Source organism: Kogia breviceps, chromosome 1, assembly GCF_026419965.1.
Source record: "Kogia breviceps isolate mKogBre1 chromosome 1, mKogBre1 haplotype 1, whole genome shotgun sequence".
NCBI lineage: Eukaryota > Metazoa > Chordata > Mammalia > Artiodactyla > Physeteridae > Kogia > Kogia breviceps.
Window position 1 is genome coordinate 197,843,762 of NC_081310.1, and position 18,144 is coordinate 197,861,905.

The following is an 18,144-nucleotide window of genomic DNA, read 5'->3' on the forward strand; positions in this document are numbered from 1 at the left end:
GTCCTCAGGCTCCCAGACCCACTTGGCTGCAGAGTAACGGGGTCCCCCGTCTTGGGCCAGCCACCATCGGCAGGGCCCTGGCCACTGATCCCGGTTCTAAAAGCCAGATGGAGAAAGATGAGAGCGCCCTGGGCCAGAGGCTTGTCCCCCAAAGGTACCTGCCCACGTTTCACTTGGCTGGGGTCTCCTGCTGGCCGAGCTCCGGGGTGCACGCAGCATCGGGCAGAACACTGTTTCTTCTAGAGGACAAGGTGGGAAAGCAGCACCTCCCTGGAGCCCAGGTTCCCGGGGAACGGGCCGCTGGATGGGCCAGAACCATCGAGTCCAAAGCCATGTGGTTTATTGGGGGATGGAGCCAAGTGGGCTGCAGGCCGGGGGTCGCTGGCGAGGAGGGGAGGACTACGTGTCGCAGTCCCCGGGGATGGCGGCCGTGATGATGAGCGCGGGCTCCATGACTCCCGGGCCCGAGAAGCTCTCCTCCGCACACAGTCTCTGGCCAGGGAGCTGGGAGGCCAGGCCGCCCTGGGCCAGCGACTCCACGATGACCTCAGCCGAGCCCACCTCCAGCTCGGCGGGCGGCTGCAGCGCCACCACCACCATCTTCTCGTCCTCAATGACCAGGTTCCGGAGCTTGCGCTGCCGTGGGTTGTAGTTCTCCACCCGGTCGTGGATCTCCATGTGCCTCCGCAGGTGGGCCTAGCAGGGAGGGGGTGATCAGGCGGGGCACAGAGGCGTCTGGGGGCGGGGCTCAGGGGCCTGGGGGCGGGGCTCAGGGGCCTGGGGGCGGGGCTCAGGGGCCTGGGGGCGGGGCTCAGGGGCCTGGGGGCGGGGGCGGGGGCGGGAGGAGGCCGGCCCCAGGCCTACCTGCCGGGTGAACTTGTAGCCGCATTCAGTGCACTCGAACTTCCTGACCCCCTTGTGCCTCCTCACGTGCACACGCAGCTGCTCCACGGCTGCAGGAGGGAAGGGTCCAGTGTCGGGGCCGGAGCAGGGCTCCAGCACGGAGAGGAGACACAGCCTGCAGTGGTTCTGGGCCCTGCCAGGCTCTCGGGCGCCACCCTGAGGTCACTGCTGCCAGGGGCCTCCGGAGGAACCTGTGACAGCCCCTCCCGCCCTCTCTCCCCCACCCGGGGTTCACCCGGGGCAGGGCCAAGGGCGATGGCCTTCCACGGGCCCAGGCACCTTTGAAGGTCTTCCCACAGATCTGGCAGAAGTGCGGGCGGCCCTCCTGGTGGCGGCTGGCCACGTGCCTCAGCAGGGGCCCCTTCTCCGTGAAGCGCTGCTCGCAGAACTCACAGCTGAAGGGCCTCTCGCCGGTGTGGGTGCGGTTGTGCTTGTCCAGGCTGGCTGCGGGGACCAGGTGAGGGCTCAGCCGCCGGGCCTCCGCCCCAGGACAGGGAGGGGACGGCCTGCCTTACCTTGGGTGCGGAAGGTCTTGCCGCAGAGGTGGCACTGGAAGGGCTTCTCGCCTGTGTGCGTGCGCAGGTGCATGTTGAGATTGGCCTTCTGGGTGAAGGCGTGGCTGCAGAACTCACAGACGTACGGCCTCTCGTTCCTGTCCAGGTGGGGACACAGGCAGAGGCGTCACCCAGGGAAGCGGCCCCCTTGGCGCCACTGCAGCTGGGAACACGGCCGGCCCGAGCCACGGAAACAGGCAAGGCTGAAGCCGGCCGGCCTGAGCCTCTGGGAACGGGCCGGGCTGCTGCGAGCTGCCTGGTGGAGAAAGGGCTCGGGCAGGGCTGGGAGAGCTGCATCGGGAAACTGAGAAGCTGCCCCGGGAGGGGGTAGGGAGCCTGGTCTTGCCTGAAATCCCCGCCCCCCAGCCTCGGCGGCCCCGCGGGCTTGCTCATCCCGCAGGCGTCCCCACCCAGAAAGGCTGCCGGCACCAGACTCAGGGTGGGGGGCACTCCAGGTGCGCGGCGGCAAACTCTGCCTTCCCAGCCCGCCCGCGGGCCTGGGGGCAGCAGCAGGGCCAGGCCCTGGGGGAAGACGGGCCACAGCCACCTGTGCTTGGCCTTGATGTGCATCTGCAGGCCATTTCGGCTCGACGCCCGGTGGCCGCACTCCTCACACACAAATAGCTTCTCCCCACGGTGCTTGAAAGCCTCGTGCAGCTGCAGTTCCGTCCGGGACAAGAAGCACTTGGCGCAGGTGGGACACTAAGGGACAGGGTGAGCAGGGCGAGAGTCAGGAGGGAGGGCTGCCCGGAGCCCCACGGAACCCCCTGGGCCCCTCACGGCGGAAACCGCACTGCCCGCCCACTCTGGACGCAGGCACGGCCGCCTTCACCGTGCTGGCGCCCGGCATCGGCGTGCCCGGCCCCGGTGCTCAGGGCCCTCAGCACGGCCTGGCACTTACCGCGTGGGGCTTGGGCGCTCCGTGCAGCTTGATCATGTGGCTCTGCAGGTCCTTCTTCTGCATGAACTGCTGCGAGCAGGAGGAGCACTGCAAGACAGGCCACGATCACCTCTGAGGCCGCCGACACCAACAGAGCCCCGGTCACCCCCAGGCTGCCAGGGCGGGAACCCAAGGGCAGGGCACAGCCCGAGGTGCGGGAGGCTCCCCAACCCGGTGTGAAGGCCACACTGCGGAGGGCCTCTGGTGCTGCACCCACGCCGAGGCTGAGGTTGCCCTCTGCGGAAAGAAACAGCAGCCCCGCCCAGAGATACGGGAGTACCAGACACCAGGCACGGGCAGGGAAGGCAGGGCTCCTCGACGGCTGGCGAGGCGGAGGCCCCCCGACACCGTCCCAGGTAAAGGGCTAGGCAGGAGGGACCCTGGGGCCGCCCCTCGGCCCCCAGCCCTGGGGACAAGCCGAACCTGACCTTGTAGGGCATCTCCCCCGTGTGGGACACCATGTGCACCCGCAGCTCCATCCTCCGGCGGAATGTCTCCTGGCACACGGAGCACGTAAAGACCTGGCAGCGTGAGGGGCAAGCGAGACCGGTGTCAGCGGGGGCCTCTGCCTCAACGGCAGCCTCGGCCGGGGCTTCCACTCGCTGCCGGGAGGAGTCTGCCGGGGCGGGGGGGCGGGGGGGGGCGGCGCTAGGGTGGAAGAGGGCAACACGTAACCTGCTTGCCCTGACGCTGACCCTCGCTGAACGCTGCAAGCCCACCAGGCCAGGCTGGGGGCCAGGCTGGGGGCCAGGCTGGGGACGGGGCCGCAGCCTGCAGGCGACAAGCCTCTAGGAAGAGGTGGGGGCGGGGAGTCACACAGGCCAGCCAGGGGGGTGGGGGGAGGTGGCCAGGTGGCCCTTCTCAGCAGCCACCCCCCCACCGACGTACCCCTTCTCCAAAGCCCAGGGGCCCAGGCAGGCAAACCCAAACTGCCTCCTACAAAGTCCCTCCTGGGCTTGTGCCACCTGCCCTTGGGACCTGTGTCCCCGGCCACCTGTGCCAGGAAGTGGACCCGATGATATCCAAGCACCCTGCAGCTCTTGAGTTTACAGTCCCGTCTAGGCCAGTCCCCTGGGGGCCCCTCCCAGGTGGCAGAGAGACAGAGGCCAGCGCGCCCTGCCCACCAGGACCCGGGCCGGCCCCCAACTACCTGTTCCGAGCGGTTCATGCAGTTCCGGGCTTCGTGCTCCAGGAGGTTCTCCTTCCGGAAGTAACACTTCCCGCATTTGGGACACTCGAAGGGCTTCTCCCCAGTGTGTTTCCTGCTGGGAGAAGCCACGGGGGGTGTCGGGGCTGAGCGGGCCTGCCGCCCTCCCTCCCCCAGGCCCCCTCCAGCGCCTCTGCCGACAGCGCTGTGCTCCGCAGCAGAGGAAGACTGGACCTGGGCCGACGCCGGAGGCTCCCCACGAGGCTCGGCCAGGCCCAGCTGGTGAAGCTGCAGGGGTGAGCGCACAAACCCTCCTCCCTCCCGGAGACTCTGCGAGGGAGGGCACGGCACAGCTCCACGCTGGAGGGGCCGCCCCAGAGCCACAGGCCGATGGGGACGCCCAGCCACCAGCATCTCTCCGAAGACAGAAATGATCCCGGGGCCCTGACTCCCTGGAGAAACCACGCAGTCCGCCTAGAACTTCCACAGGCTCAGCCTTCAAAACCACAGCCAGAAGCTGACCACCTCACCTGGCCTCCATGCTACCATCTAGCGCGGCCATGCCATCCCTGGGCCGCCGCCGCCTGGGCCTCCTACCCATCCCGTGCTCCACGCCTACCTCCCGTTGGGTTTCCGCTTCAGGAGCCAGACAGGCCCTCAGTACAACCAGATCGCATCGCCTCTTTGCTCACAACCCTCTAACGTTTGGCATCTCACCCTGAGAAAGGCCTAGGGGCGTGTGAGGGCACTGCTGGCCTGCCCCTTACCTTGCTGGCTCCCTCCCACCCCAGAGCCTCTGCTCTGGCCCCTCTCTGACCCAGAGCGCTCTCCCCAGCCATCCGTTGGGCAAACTTTTTCACTTCCTTTGAGTCTGCTGGATTATCTCCTTTCTTTACAAACACGACCTGACCCCACCCTGAACTCCCCAGCCCCCTGGCACCGCTGTCCTTCTGTCCTTTTCTTTTTCCCGTGGCCTTCATCGCACTGCAGAGTCTCTTATCTGGTAGTTCAGGATCTCATCGCCCTGCTGGAAGGCAAGCTCCACAAGGCCTCTTTGTTCTGTTCACTAAGGTATCCGTGCTCCCAGCCACCGGGCAGGCAGCTCACTGAATGAGCTAAATGAACCCTGACTTCAGAGCCCGGGAGAGGCGTGGGGAGAGCGCCGACAACCTGCCAGGGGCCATCCACTCCTCTTATCCTCTGCTGCGATGCTGACTGTCCTTGTCCCCCGTCCCAAAGACCTCAGGAGGCCATCACCCCTTCCCAGTTCTCAGGGCCGGTCTAGCAGCCTGCAGCCCAAGGTAAGGATGGGGTCGGTGCCTGCACCCAAGTCTTACACTGGGAGAGTATCCAGGCAGACACGGCTCACCCCAGGGTGACTTCCCCAAAGGCTCCACTGGCAGCAGCTGCCCCCAGAGCAGGGACAGCGAATGGGCTTCAGCCCCAGTTCCAACTCCTTTCGGTCGCCAGTGGCTTCTGAGAGTGTCATACTGAGAAAACATGTATGGCCCAGCCTGGCTTGGCAAGAAATCACACCAAGTGATATCTTGGGCTAAGGAGGGGCGGGACTAGAAGGTGTGTCACCTAGTTGCCGCCCCTGCAGGCCCCGCAGAGAGCAAGGCCCCTGGAGCAGCACCTTCCAAAAGGAAGCTCTGGGATGGAAACGTTCTATGTCCATCTTGTCGCATTCGGCAGCTGGGACCACACGTGGCTACTGAGCCCCTGAGATGCAGCTAGTGTGACTGAGGAAATGAACTTACTTAATTTTAATTACTTCGATTTTAAATTAAAATAGCTTCGTGTGGCATCTGATTACCTTATGGGACACGGCAGCTTTAGACGAATGGTCTCTCGTGCTCTGCTGACACATCAGAGCTAACCTGTCCCCAGAATGTGGGTGGCACCAACCCTAAAGATTGACATCTTGGCCCAAAGCCCGCACAGCCAGGCCACAGCCACAGCGCGGGGCCACAGCCTTCTCTCACCCCCCTGGGAAAAGCCAGACGGAGGTCCATGTCCACAGCACATGGAACCTGTCGCTAAGGTGTCCACAGACCCGCTCCAAGCAGAGGGCTCGCAGGAGGGCGAGGAAGAAGGAAGCCAACCAAGGTCAGGTGCTCACTCCCCGAAGGCCAGAGGACACCAATGCCAGGCGCTCTGTGGGTCTGAGATGGAGCCCCTGGCCCCTACGCGGCCCAGAAGTGGGGATGCAGGCCCCCTCCCCCAACACGGGAACAGCAGATGGGAAAAGAAAATAGAAAAACAGAACGTTTACCTGTTGTGAACTTTTAGATAATATTTGCTGAGGAACTTTTTATGACATGTGGGGCATTCAACCGGCACCGCTGTACCTTTTCTGTTCTCAGCAGGCTCGGCTGCCCGGGAACCTGCACTCAGGGCCGGCTCGGCAGCACAGGGCTTTCTGATCACGTTTGATTTCCTCCTGGTCGGCACAGCCTCAGTCTCAGAAACATAATCGCCATCCCCATCATCCTCAGCTTGAACCACCACTTCCCACTAAAGCAGAAGAGGCAGCAGGAAGGAGCGAGGTCACCAAATTAATCAGCAGGGGTGCTGGGGGCGGGTCTACGGGGCAGCCAGTTCCATCCCAAGCCCCCACCCAGGCACATCCCCAGACAAGTCCCTTCATCGGTGACGGTTCCCTTCAGGGTCCCAGGGCAGGCAGCATCGGAGTGTCTCGGGTTTGAAGAGCAGGAGCTCTGTTTGTGGGTAACTGGAAGTTCGCCTGGATTTCACTATCCTGGGCAACACCTGAGGCCGCCCACTCGACCCCAAGAACACGACGCGCAGAAAGGTCAGCCTGAGGAGGCAGGATGGAGCTTTTTTCCTACACTTGGAGGAAATCTGTTCTAAACCCACAAAACAGATTCTACCTTAGGGTCCAGATTATCCCGGAAAAGCGCCAGTCTCTCCTCCCCACTCCTGCCTCCCCTGCTCCAGCATCCTGGGCACAGTACCTCGTTACTCCCGCCCTGCAGCTGGACACTTTCAGCCTCAAAGGGCCTTGGGGGCACTCTGCAATCCTCAGGCTCCTTGTCCTCAGGGGGACAAAGCTTCAGAGCCTGCTTGAGTTTCCCACGGAGGAAGGCGGGGTTCTCACTCTGAGCACGGAGACCAAGCTGGGGCCTCTGGAGGCTGGGACTCCCACTGAGCTCCGGATCCCTGGGGGTTTGACCCAGCGTCCTCGAGACGTCCCCTTCCTCCAAGCTTGCCGGCTCCTTGAGGTGGCTGTTCACATCCCGAGGGGCGGCTTTCCCCAGCCCGCTCTGGCCACTTGGGGCCTGCCCCACTGAGGCTTTGGGCTTGAAGCTCTGGCACAGCTCTACAGCCTCTGGCACCCGCAACTCCCTGGCTGCCAGGAGCACCTGGTCCCGGTTCCCCGAGGTGAGGGCGAGGTGGCCAGTGTAGAAAAAGTCCAGCAGGAGGCCAAAGATCTCAGCGAAGCCGGCAGGGAGGACGACACTGCCCCCTGAGCCATCCCCATAGAGGCTCTGGAAGAAGTGGCTGCAGCAGGCGAGGACACTCCAGTGCGCCTTGAACACCAGACCACCCACGTCCAGGGTGGCATCGCAGTACTGGCCCCGCTCCCGCTGCTTATTGAGCTCCTGCAGAACCCTTACACTGTGCTGGACGAAGGAGCCGTCCATGGTCCGTCTGAAAGGGAGAAAGGCAGCAGTGACCCCCTGACCAGTCCAACCGAAGGGTAGTAAGAGAAAGCCCCTGAATCTGAGAAGAGGGTAAGGGGAGGCAGACTCTATTCAGTCACATTTATTACAACCAGGGCTTAGACCAAGGTTAGAAAGTGCAAGCTGACACAGGAACGGACTGAAAGCATCCCTGGGGGCCGGGGCCAAGTAAGCAGCCCATATCGGGGGTGGCCAGAGAGTGTGGTGGCGGAGGCGCAGGCGGACTAGGTGGGGACAGAATCAGGAAGGGTGCTTGTGGGAAGAAATCAAAAGTTTGAGAAAAGAGGCGGAGGATAAGCGCGAGCTCATCAGACCGGCACAGCGAGAGGGCCCGACGCAGGGGAGGGTGGCGGCTGCAGACAGGTGAACGGAGCCCACGCCGCGCCCACACGTCCGGAGCGGCCGGGCGGAAGGCGGCCGCGGTCACACTCCGTCAACAGCCACCGCGGCCCACAGCGCCCCCTCCCTCGCCCTGTTCCTCCCGACCTCCTCACCCTGTCCGGTCCTCCCTACGCCAACGCCTCCGGCCCCAAGCCAGGTCGCCTGCACAGCCCCCACTGACCAACTGCCCCGGCGGTAAGTGCCGGGCCGACCGTGCAGAGACGACGCCGCCGCCGCCGCCGCCGCCGCCGGACGTGACGTCAAAGCGCGCCGGCCGGGGCGGGACGCCTCGGAGGCGCTAGCCTTTACCTCCGGCCCCTGGAGGCGGTACCACGTAGATAACAGCCAATGGGGTGCATGGAAAGGCGGGGCCAGCTCCGTTCCCTCGTCACTGGGCCCGCCTCCTTGGGTTGCCTAGCAACGCCAAGCTGGACGTTGAGTCTACTACCCCCCCGCTTGGAGTCCCGAGGTTCCGGCTGCGGTTAGCCCGGCCGCGCAGCGCCCTCAGGCTTGAAGAGACAGCGCGCTACCCTCGCCCTAGAGAGGAAGCACAGCCAAGATGCACCTTTCACCTCTTTATTGGCAGCCAGCGCAGCCCGGACTGAGCTCTCCCGTGGGCTTACGCTTCCCAAGCCAAGGCTGAGGAGCCCAGAGGCCTCCCGGACACCCCAGGTCCTGGGCGCCCCCCATTCCACCTTCAACCCTGAGAGCAGTGGAGACTTCCAGTCCACCCTGCCCCGGCTTGACCCTGCCCGACCCACTGGTCAGGTGGAGCCACAGCGCCTGGTGTAGTCCTGGGTGGAGGCCAGCTGGGCGGCACAGGATCACATAGCACTTGGGGAGGAAATAACCGCTGAAGCCGCCACTCAGGCTGCCAGCACGGCCAGCACGTTGACCGTGGGCTGGTACTTGCCCTGGTAGACACTGGCCATGGTGAAGAAGGCGATCCAGGACACGAAGTTGAGGAGCAGGCTGAAGGTGACACATTGGACCTCGTGGTAGTTCTCTGGCAGGTCCTTGCCCAGGTAGCTGCAGGCAAAGGCGCTGACCTAGAGGAGGCCATCGTAGGTGAAAGCCAGCATGAAGCCCGGTGAGTTAGCCTCTGTGCAGTCAGGCACCACCAGCTGGGGGAAGGGCTGGTGCTTCCTGGTGGGCAGTGGAGTCCACACTGCAAGCCACATTAGACAGATAAGCAGCTGGGTTGTTGAGCTGATCACCACCAACAGGCCAGCACTGTGGTTTTGGACCCACACACGGAAGAAGGTAGGTACCTGGGCAGAAAACTTGAAGATGAACACAAGTTGGAAGGAGCGGATCGTCAGGCAGGACAGGAAGATGGCAAAACCAAGGGCAAAGAGGCCTCTGCGCAGCAGGCGTGTGGGCAGCGTGGGCTCCCCAAAGAAGCCACGGTGGCCGCAGCTCCCCTCCACCAGGTAGCCCAGCATGAGGAAGCACAGCCGGCCTCCAGCAGACCTCACCACAGGCGTGTCTAGGTGCCAGGCAAACAGGCCAGCAGTCCCAGCCACCAGCAGCAGCAGCAACATATTAGCTGCCAGGAGCACCCAAGAGATGGGCTCATGCCAAATCAGAAACACCACGGTGCATGGCAAGCAGGTCTGGCTTCTCTCAGGTGCCCACTCTTCTCTCCCACAAGGTTGGCAGCTGTAGGGGTCTGGAAGGGAAGGCAGAGAGGGTTCCTGAGAGCCGGGTGAGCAAAGCAGGAATGGGGAAGGGAAGGGAGACCGTGCAAGCCCACAAGGTTCTGGGAGGGCTGCAGCACAGGAGCTGGGCTCTGCCGGGCACAGCAAGATGGGGGTAGCCCTGAGTGAGGGCCCCCAGGCCAAGTGTTTCCTCAACATGCCTGCATTCATTACAGATTGTGAAGACACCTGGGTGGGTTCTGTATGGCTCATGATCCCATGAAACCCAGAAGGGGTTTGCAAACCAAGAGGCTGTAGAGAGGGCCTTAACCCACATAACCTTGAGGCTATGATCCAATGTGAGCAGCCAGCCCCAAAAGAAGGGTCTTTTTATCTCTCCCCAGCACTCCCACTAGCCAGATCCACCTGCCTGAGCAGCTGCTCTGTGGTTTCTCTGAGTTGACTCTCAGGATAGAAGAGCTACATTCCCACGCCTGCAGAGACAGTAAAAGGAAGTAAAAGGAAGGCACGTGGCCCCTGGAGTCCAGCTCTGGGCTGAGCCCTTAGCTACCTCCGTTTGCTCTCTGGTCTTGATCTTGCATCACTGGATACAGTATGCTTTTTGTCTTGCTGCAGACATGCTAGTATCTGCATTCAGGCCAAGCTCTTCAAGGTGTCAGCTGTCACTGGCGTGGGCAACAGAAGGGGCTTCATACAGATAACATGGGAGGGCACAAAGGGAAAGATAGCCACATCTGTTTGGATAAAGAGGTTGAATTTAGGGGGACTTCCCTGGTGGTCCAGTGGTTAAGGCTGTGAGCTCCCAATGCAGAGGGCCTGGGTTTGATCCCAGGTCAGGGAACTAGATGCCACAGGCCGCAACTAAGAGCCCGCATGCCGCAACTAAAAGATCCCACGTGCCACAACTAGAGATCCTGCACACGGCAACAAAGATCCCATGTGCTGCAACTAAGACCCAGTGCAGCCAAATAAATATTTTTTTAAATATATGTTGAGGGCGTCCCTGGTGGTGTAGTGGTTGAGAGTCCACCTGCCGATGCAGGGGACACGGGTTCATGCCCTGGTCCGGGAAGATCCCACAGGCCGCGGAGCGGCTGGGCCCGTGAGCCATGGCCGCTGAGCCTGCGCGTCCGGAGCCTGTGCTCCGCAACAGGAGGGGCCACAACGGTGAGGTGAGAGGCCCGCGTACCACACACACACAAAATATACATACATACGTATATATATGTATATATATATATACACACACATGTATATATATACATATATATATATATGTTGAATTTAGGATAAAATTGCCTTTGTAGGCGTTGGGTTGGGAGCTCTCTAATAAAGAACTCAGGTAGGGACTTCCCTGGTGGTCCAGTGGTTAAGAATCTGCCTTCCAATGCAGGGAACACGGGTTTGATCCCTGGTCAGGGAACTAAGATCCCACATGCTGCGGGGCAACTAAGCTCACATGCTGCAACCACTGAGCTCACATGCCACAACTAGAGAGAAGCCCATGGGCCACAACGAAAGATCCTGCATGCCACAACTAAGACCCAGTGCAGCCAAAACCGAGAGAAAGAAAAGAAAAGAAAAGAAAGAAACTCAGCTACATATGAGGCCTTCTACTGCTTGTTTCTTTCTGCTCCATCAGAATTCAGTCTGATGGAAGGTGTCCCCCAACCTGTCCGTAACTGGCAGCAAAGTGACCCAGGGCCCTGGTTCTGCACGTGTGGCCCAAGGGAGGTCCTTTCCTCTGCTCTACAGACCCTAGGAGTGCTGGGCAGTTTGTCCATTCATCACTGGGTCACTCACCACTCTCGTTGGGGAAGGTTCCGGCCTCACAGAGCACACACTCGAAGCAGCAGTGGTGGAAACCCATGATCACTTTCTGGTGCCCTTCAGGACAGTCGCCGGAACACACAGACTGAGGCACCTGCAAGAAGCCACAGGTGTTCTGCAACCGTGCGGAGGGGCCCAGCTCAAGGGGCACTCGCTCTTAGGATGAAAAACTGGATCTCTGGGCATCCGCCTTCGCGGATTACTCCCAGGGCAGAGCCTCTGGTTGTGTGAACCAGCGACGACCGGGCCTCTGTCTGTGAGCCTGTGGAGCTTTCCTGGCAGGGCTGGGGAGAGTCACAGTGGCCTGATACCTGGGATCCCCTCTCCTGCTCTGTGTCAGCATTGTCCCCGTGCTCCAAGCTGCCTGTCAGGCAGTCACCCAGTGAGTGACCATGTCCCTGATGCCTGGTTGTCCTTTCCATGCCACTGGATTTTGAGCGTATTTATGCCTATAGCCAAACTGGAGACCACAAGGAGGAGCCGATGACCCTGAAGGTCCAGTTGGGGCCCCTCAAGTCCCAGGCAGGTATGACTGCTGAGGGGGTCGCCGTTGTCATTAAATGTCACAATGTCCTTGTGTAAAAGGAAATTCACCTTGAGGGTCTGCTCCAGAAGCTGAAACAAACAGGGGTAACGGCGCTGCCATAGCTGACCAGGCTGCTCCTCCAGGACCTACCGGGACCCAGATGGCCCAGGAAGCAAGTGCACGGGGCCTCGCTGAGCTTCCATCTGGGTGGTTTCAGCCCACCTGGAAGTTCTGGTCCCTTCCTCAGGCTCTCTCCCCTCCTAGGAGGCCCCTTCACCCTCCTATCCAGCCTCCTGAGAGGAAGTCTCTAACAAAGGAGCCCTTTGCAGAGGTTTCAAGCCCTGGATCTGAGGCATGGTGGGTGGGTGGGGGGCACAGTTCAGAGAACAGAAGATGAACACGAGCCTCAGAGAAGGAATCAGCCTCCAGTCGGGGACCTTTGTTCCCCACCCCTTGCATTTAGGGTAGCCGAAGAGGAACCACTCTGCTTGCCTCAGGAAAGCACCCTGATATAGGGTACCAGGGGCAGGTTAAGTGCCTTACCTGCCACGGGTAGACCCAGCCTCTGGAACAGACTCCAGAGGCACAGCCCAGGAGCTGGTGGAGGCCATGAGCCACGGCATAGACAGCCTGGTACACGTTGTAGCAGAGCTCATGGAGAATGCTGCAAGTGTGGGCATCTTCTGTGCCGTGAAAGCCCAGCACTCTCTGCAGAGCTGGTTGCTGCCGCACCAGGAGCCCCTGAGGCAAGGCCCAAGGGCTCCTTTGTCTGCCCCAGGACTGTAGGCCTCTTCAAACGCCTTCAGGCCAGGGACACGTCTCTGTGGGATGGCCACACCCAGCACTGTGCCCAGGCCCCAGATCCCAGGCACATTGCTGATGTGTCTGGAGATGGCCCAGTCTTCTGAGGCGATCCACACCTTGGCAGTCAGCTTGGCCAGCACCACGGACTCAAGGAACACCCCGGCCAGCTGTCTGCCGGAGAAGACGCCCACGACCGTGGTCCTCGCTTGGGCCGGGCAGCTCGTCGTGCTCTGCATCCTCTCATCGCCCGGCTGGGCAGAGAGAGGCACGGTGGCCTTGAAGGCAACGCACACGCCCTGCTGGGTGGCCTGGTCCTCCAGCGCCTGCACCCCTAGCTGCCCGTAGACACCTTCGCTGCCCAGCGTGGAGATCCAGACCCACCCGAACCTCCGCAGCGGCAGCGGCAGGGTCTCCACCCGGGGCTTGTCACGGGAAGGGGCGCAGAAAAGAGGGGGAGAGCCGCTTCACACCGAGCGTCACGCTGCTGGCATCATAGCTGCCCTCTGGGGTTCAGCTCAGCAAGCTCAGTGTGGCATCAGCCTCGAATGAGGGCCCCCAGTGCCAGCCCTGTGCTGGGCGCGGGGACACGGGGAGGATGGAGACAAGGTCCTGGCCCAGGGTCTCAAGCAGAGCGCACCACTTGACCCACGAGGCTAACAGGTTACACGTCAGGTAGGGAGCAGGTCCCCAGGGAGACTTCTGGGAGAAGAATGGGAACCTGTCCTGTGGACAAAGGGACCACAACCGCGTGCAGGGAGCCAAACGGTTCGTGTGTGTGTGTGGGGGGGCCCTTGAGGGACTTCCACTTGGCTGGAGGTCGGATCCTGGAAGAAGGAGAGCCTGAGCAGGTGTGTCTGGTCAGGGCGGGAAGCCTTAGCCCCCTGCTGCGGGGCTGGGGCTTTATCCCGAGGCCTCAGCGTTTAGGCGGCTAAGTGACATCAGACTTGTGTTTTAGGAGTGTATCTCTGATCAGTGAGGAACGTGTCTAAAAAGGCTCAAGGCCAGGGGAATTCGCTGGCTCTCCAGTGGTTCGAACTCCAAGCTTTCACTGCTAAGGGCACAAGTTCCATCCCTGGTCAGGGAACTAACAACAACAAAAAAGGCTCAAGGCCAGAGTCACGGAGAACTCCTAGGACCTGATGGAATCATCTAGATGAGAGGGGAGGGCGGTCAGTTAAAGCTGCGGCAGTGGCCATAGAGAAGAAGGGACAGAGCTGGCAGCGGTGAGGGCCCCCTCCCTCACCGACCCCCGGCAGAGGCCGTGGAGATGAGCTAAACGTCGGGGCAGGGAAGCGAGTGAAAGTAGGACTGCAGGGTTTCTGGCTTCCTTCGAGAAGGTCACTCTGCCAGATGGGCCGGGGAGGGGACGCAGGAAGACAAGAGGCTTGTGTTACGTGGGGAGGGAAGTTCATCGGGGGCCCTGCTGGGTCCATGAAGTGGAGACGCTGGGTGCTGGGCGAGCACCTGGAAGTCAGGCTGGTGCTCAGGAGTCAGAAGGAAGGTGGAGATGGGAATTTCAGCCCAGTCCTCGGCCTGCCTGGGAAGGGGAGGGGTCTGCCCTAGGGAGTCACCACCTTCTCAGAGGAGATGGGGGGGGGGGCGCAGAATTCTCTAAAGGAGACCAAGAAAGAAGTGCCCCAAGTGAAAGAGTCATAAATGCTGAGGGAAAGTGTCAAAATGGTCAAATGGAGGGACTTCCCTGGCCATCCGGTGGTTAAGACTCCACACTCTCAATGCAGGGGGCACGGGTTCCAGCCCCGCAGCAGCCCACCTGAGCAAGACGGTGCTGGGTTCCACCTCCGGACTGGCCACCTGAACCACGTCCCATCCCTACCCAGCCTGCACCTTCCAGCGCGGGCTAGAAGGGCAGATCCAGGGCGGCCGAGGGAGGAGTAAAGGCAGAGAGGGGGAAGCAAAGAGCAATGGAGGACTCTGGAGAAGCCAGGGCAGCCAGCCAGGTCTGAGAGGGGAAGCGCCTGCAGGGTAGAGGAGGACAGGGCACGCGTGTGGGTGGAGGAGGAGGCCCAGGGAGAGGTCGGTGGGCAGAGGAGGGGAGGGACGGGACCGGCCCGCACGGGGACAGATGCCACGCCTCTGAGCCTGAGTCTGGGGGGGGGTGGGAAACGAAGGGTGTTCAGTTCTGCACAAAGGTGATAAGACAGCGGGAGGAGAAAGACAGGCAGAGGTTTCCGAGGAGAATGGATTTTCCAGTGAGCACTGAGCAGGGAGACCCGGAAGCGGCGCTTGGACAGGAAGGAATGCCGGGCAGGTGACCAATGAGCAGTGACCGCCCAGGAGGTCCAGGAGCACAGGCTGGCCTCAGGCACGGCAGCTCCTGCCCACCCAGCCCAGCCCACACTGGACTTGGCAGGAGGGGAGATGAGCGAACTGCCAGGGCGCCAGCTTCTCAGGGGCATCGGGAAGGGGCTCAGCAGGGCTGCAGTGGTGGCGACGCGGTGGCTGGCGGCGGGCCCAATCACCGCCACGGTCGCGGGGGAGTAGTGGGAGGGGTCTCCTGGGCTCTCCACGTAGCGCGTCCCTGGCGTGCTCAGCGTGGCAAACACGTTGGCTGACTGCGAGCAGCCGTCGTACGGCTCGTACCCCAGGGTGATGGTGGCGTTGTTTACCTCCTCGACGCCAAACTGCGTGGCCTGGAAGAGGTGGCGGCCGTGGCCACTGAAGGTGCTGGGCCTGTAGGGAAAGCCAGGCTGAGAGCTGAAAAGGGCGAAAGGCCCTGCTGAGACCCTCTGGTCTCCGGAAACCCCAGGCTTGGGGGGTAGAAAAGAACCTCTGAGGTCATCTGTTCAGCCCCCTACAACCATGACCTCAGTGTGGACCCTGTGGCACACACAGTTCTGTTGACAGGCCTTCGGAGAGGTAGGGGACAAGTTGGAGAAATACACAGACCACGCCCACCTCCCCCCCCAATGAGCATGTTAGCACTGAAAGGCTCCCAAGTCCTGCAGGAGAGAAACCTGCTATATTTGCCAGGGTTCTCCAGAGAAACAGAACCCAAGATGAGATACATACATACATATATGTATATATATATATATATATACATATAGAGAGAGGGAGACAGAGTGAGAGAGAGAGCAAACAAGAGAGGTTTATTTTAAGGAATTAGCCCATGGGATTATGGGGGCTGGCTAGTCTGGGATTTGCAGGGCAGGCTAGAAATTTCCACAAGACTTTATTTTGCAGTCGAGGCTGAAGGTGGAGTTCTTTCTTTTTCCGGGGACCTCCATCTTTTCTCTTAAGGTCTTCAACTATTTGGATGAGGCCCACCTACATGATGGAGGGCAATCTGCTTTACTCAGTCTATTGATTTAAATGTTAACCACGTCTATGGGAATTCTCTGGTGGTCCAGTGGTTAAGACTTCACCTTCCAGTGCAGTGGGTGTGGGTTCCATCCCTGGCTGGGAGCTAATATGCCACATGCCTCCTGGACAAAAAAAACAAAACGTAAAACAGAAGCAATATTGTAACAAATTCGGTAAAGAGTTTAAAAATGGTCCACGTCCAAAAAAATCTTAAAGAAAAATAGATAAATATTAATCAAGCCTAAAAATACCTTCACAGCAACATCTAGACTGGTGTTTAAGCAAACAACTGGGCACCAGGCCCTAGCCAAGGTGACACATTAAATTAGCCACAGTCCGTGCTTAACCTTGTTTAACTAGTGCCTTTCACTGGGACACTCGTGCCTGTGGTGAGGGCCTGTGTTCCTCACGGCCTCTCTGGGAAACACTGACAAGGGCACACTGGGCACATGATTCAGCCCTGCTTTGGGGAGTGTGCCAGGCTGTTCCTTTGCCCGGCCTCTCTGCTTGTTGCTACGCTCTCCCACCCGTTCCTATCACTTCTGTCCTTGAGTCACTGGAAGGAAATGCAGTACCTCCTGCCCATGACAGCCCTTCAGTTATCTGAAGCTGGTTTTCATACGTCTCCTCCTCCCTCAAGTCTTTTCTTCCCAGGCTCCCACCTGTAGCTCTTTGGGCCAGTCCTCCTGCACCAGGCTTTCCAGAACCTTCCTCCTGGGCTGGCTGTCGGTGTGCTTCATGTTTCGGGCATCCTACTGCTGAGCCATGATACATCTTCAAGCTGCCCGAATCTAATACTTGTATGAATGGCAAGCAACTATCTTCTTCAGAAGAAAAGCCATTGTTTTTTCTACCTAGACTGTTGACTTCATGAAGACACCAACCTAATTTATCTTTGCCAAGCTCTTGAAGCATCTACTGCTATGTGTCCCCACATAGCGGGGAAGCCTCCCCTGGAGGACCGTACTTGCCATCTGGGAGACTAAGGAGTGTGAACTTGGGGAGGAATGGGGTGGGGGAGGAGACGGAGGAGGGGAAAGGCCATGCTTGCTTAACCCCTGCCATCTAGTTACATCACAGAGCCAGGAAACAACTGGCATGGAATTAAAAGACAAAGGACTCTAACAGCCGGGGCATAAGGACATATTACAAAGTGGAAACTGTATTACAAGGTGCCAGGGAAGGGGCTCGCTAGCGCTTGAAGGTGGCGCCTGCAGGTTGGGGAGGGACTGGAGGGAGCTCAGACGGTCAGCCCGGAGGCAGAACTGTCTGCGCAGAGTCTTGCTGAGGGGGGCTGGCAGAGGGCCCGTAGGCATGGGCCCCCCTAGGTGACAGTTCTGCTGACCCCTCACTCACCTGTCACAGAAGGTACTGTGGGTCCGCGTCTCACCCCTAGGTGGTCACCGTGGAGAGGAAACTGGCTCGCCAGCAGGTAATCCCCAGGGAGGCTGAAGTCAGAGGAGGACGCGGTGCTGTGGCAGCTGAAAGCCCAGCAGCAGGAGAGGGAAAGCTGCAGGCCGATGAGGCGCAACCCCCAGAGTAACACGCTGGCCAGACCTCCCTGCGCCTGGCATGGCCGCGCCGCGCCCTGGGACCAGGCTGGGCCGTTTAATTCGAATGGTCGGCAGCTGCCCAGATGCTTCCCAGTTTCGTGCCTTTGAAAGGGGTGGGACTGGAACCCAGTGGTAGGAACCGGGCTGTTTGCCTCCACCGTCTGGGTCTGCAGAGTCCTCCTCAGGAAGCGGGCAGGGTAAAGGCACAGGTGCAAACCAGGTGGCACCCACTGGCCCTTCCTCTGGACGGTTGTGGGTTCTGTCCTTGCACTGCTGCCTGTGGCTTCACCTGGCTCAGAAAGGGAGCCCTGGTATTTGGGGGCGGGCAGAGGAAGGCTGGAACACATCTTCTCTGGGGGTCTTGAGGAACAGGGTGTGGAAGGTTGCTCTCTGGGAGCTGAGGATTGTAAAACCTTTTACCTGGGCCTCAGTTTACCCAGTGAGACAAGGCCTTGAGTTAAACTTGCAACTCCACACAGCCACACCAGTCCTCAGTATCCTGAAATTGAAATTCTGAGTAAATCATCCCGATTTCGCCTTGTTACAAACAGGGTTGCTCCCTTCAAATAGACCGGTTTTGTTTAAAACGTCAATCCTGGAGCTTTCTCTGCAGGACAAAAAAAAATCCTAGGTGGATTTCCGGAGAGGTGGCCTTGGACTCCGGGTATCTGACTTTCCCTCTCCAGGCGGCCGGGGTGGGGCTTTTGCATAATGTAAATGGAGTCTTCGTTAGGACACCCGGCCCCGGTGTCGCCCCAGGCGGCCCCCAGATCCGGCCCCCACCGCCAGAGGGCCTGAGCCTCCAAGGGGCCGG

At 60.5% G+C, this 18,144-nt stretch overlaps 2 protein-coding genes across 4 annotated transcripts; both read right to left on the reverse strand.

Moving 5' to 3' along the window:
- Positions 1-318: 318 nt before the first annotated feature.
- On the reverse strand, positions 319-7,913 carry ZBTB48 (zinc finger and BTB domain containing 48). 3 transcript variants are annotated; one of them, XM_067018424.1, is made up of 11 exons: positions 7,814-7,913; positions 6,523-7,219; positions 5,820-6,061; positions 3,548-3,659; positions 2,826-2,918; positions 2,359-2,445; positions 2,005-2,159; positions 1,419-1,555; positions 1,183-1,347; positions 865-953; positions 319-696 (listed from the first exon to the last, which is right to left on the reverse strand). In XM_067018424.1, the coding sequence occupies exons 2-11, from the start codon at positions 7,210-7,212 to the stop codon at positions 400-402; spliced, it is 2,067 nt and encodes a 688-aa protein (XP_066874525.1). In that variant the 5' UTR covers positions 7,213-7,219; positions 7,814-7,913; the 3' UTR covers positions 319-399. The 3 variants fall into 3 exon arrangements, with proteins under 3 accessions (XP_066874525.1, XP_066874518.1, XP_066874511.1); XM_067018417.1 differs by having other exon boundaries at positions 3,548-3,662; positions 7,814-7,899; XM_067018410.1 differs by having other exon boundaries at positions 6,439-7,219; positions 7,814-7,899.
- TAS1R1 (taste 1 receptor member 1) lies at positions 7,675-18,130 on the reverse strand. Its single transcript, XM_067026400.1, is given in 11 exon segments — positions 7,675-7,950; positions 8,380-8,507; positions 8,510-9,304; positions 11,097-11,217; positions 12,193-12,296; positions 12,299-12,882; positions 12,884-12,949; positions 14,854-15,144; positions 15,279-15,291; positions 15,798-15,899; positions 17,134-18,130. Coding segments are annotated over 11 exon segments (3,024 nt in total). The 5' UTR covers positions 17,678-18,130.
- Between the last annotated feature and the right edge of the window lie 14 nt (positions 18,131-18,144).

Bases quoted from the DNA above. Each gene is read 5' to 3' on its own strand.
- ZBTB48 (XM_067018410.1), bottom strand. From the start codon at position 7,212: ATGGACGGCTCCTTCGTCCAGCACAGTGTAAGGGTTCTGCAGGAGCTC. The intron at 1,556-2,004 runs GTGGCTGTGGCC...CCACCTGGACAG, and splicing joins CACATCAAGGCCAAGCACAG to GAACGAGAGGCCGTACGTCT. The intron at 1,348-1,418 runs GTAAGGCAGGCC...TGGTCCCCGCAG, and splicing joins CAAGACCTTCCGCACCCAAG to CCAGCCTGGACAAGCACAAC.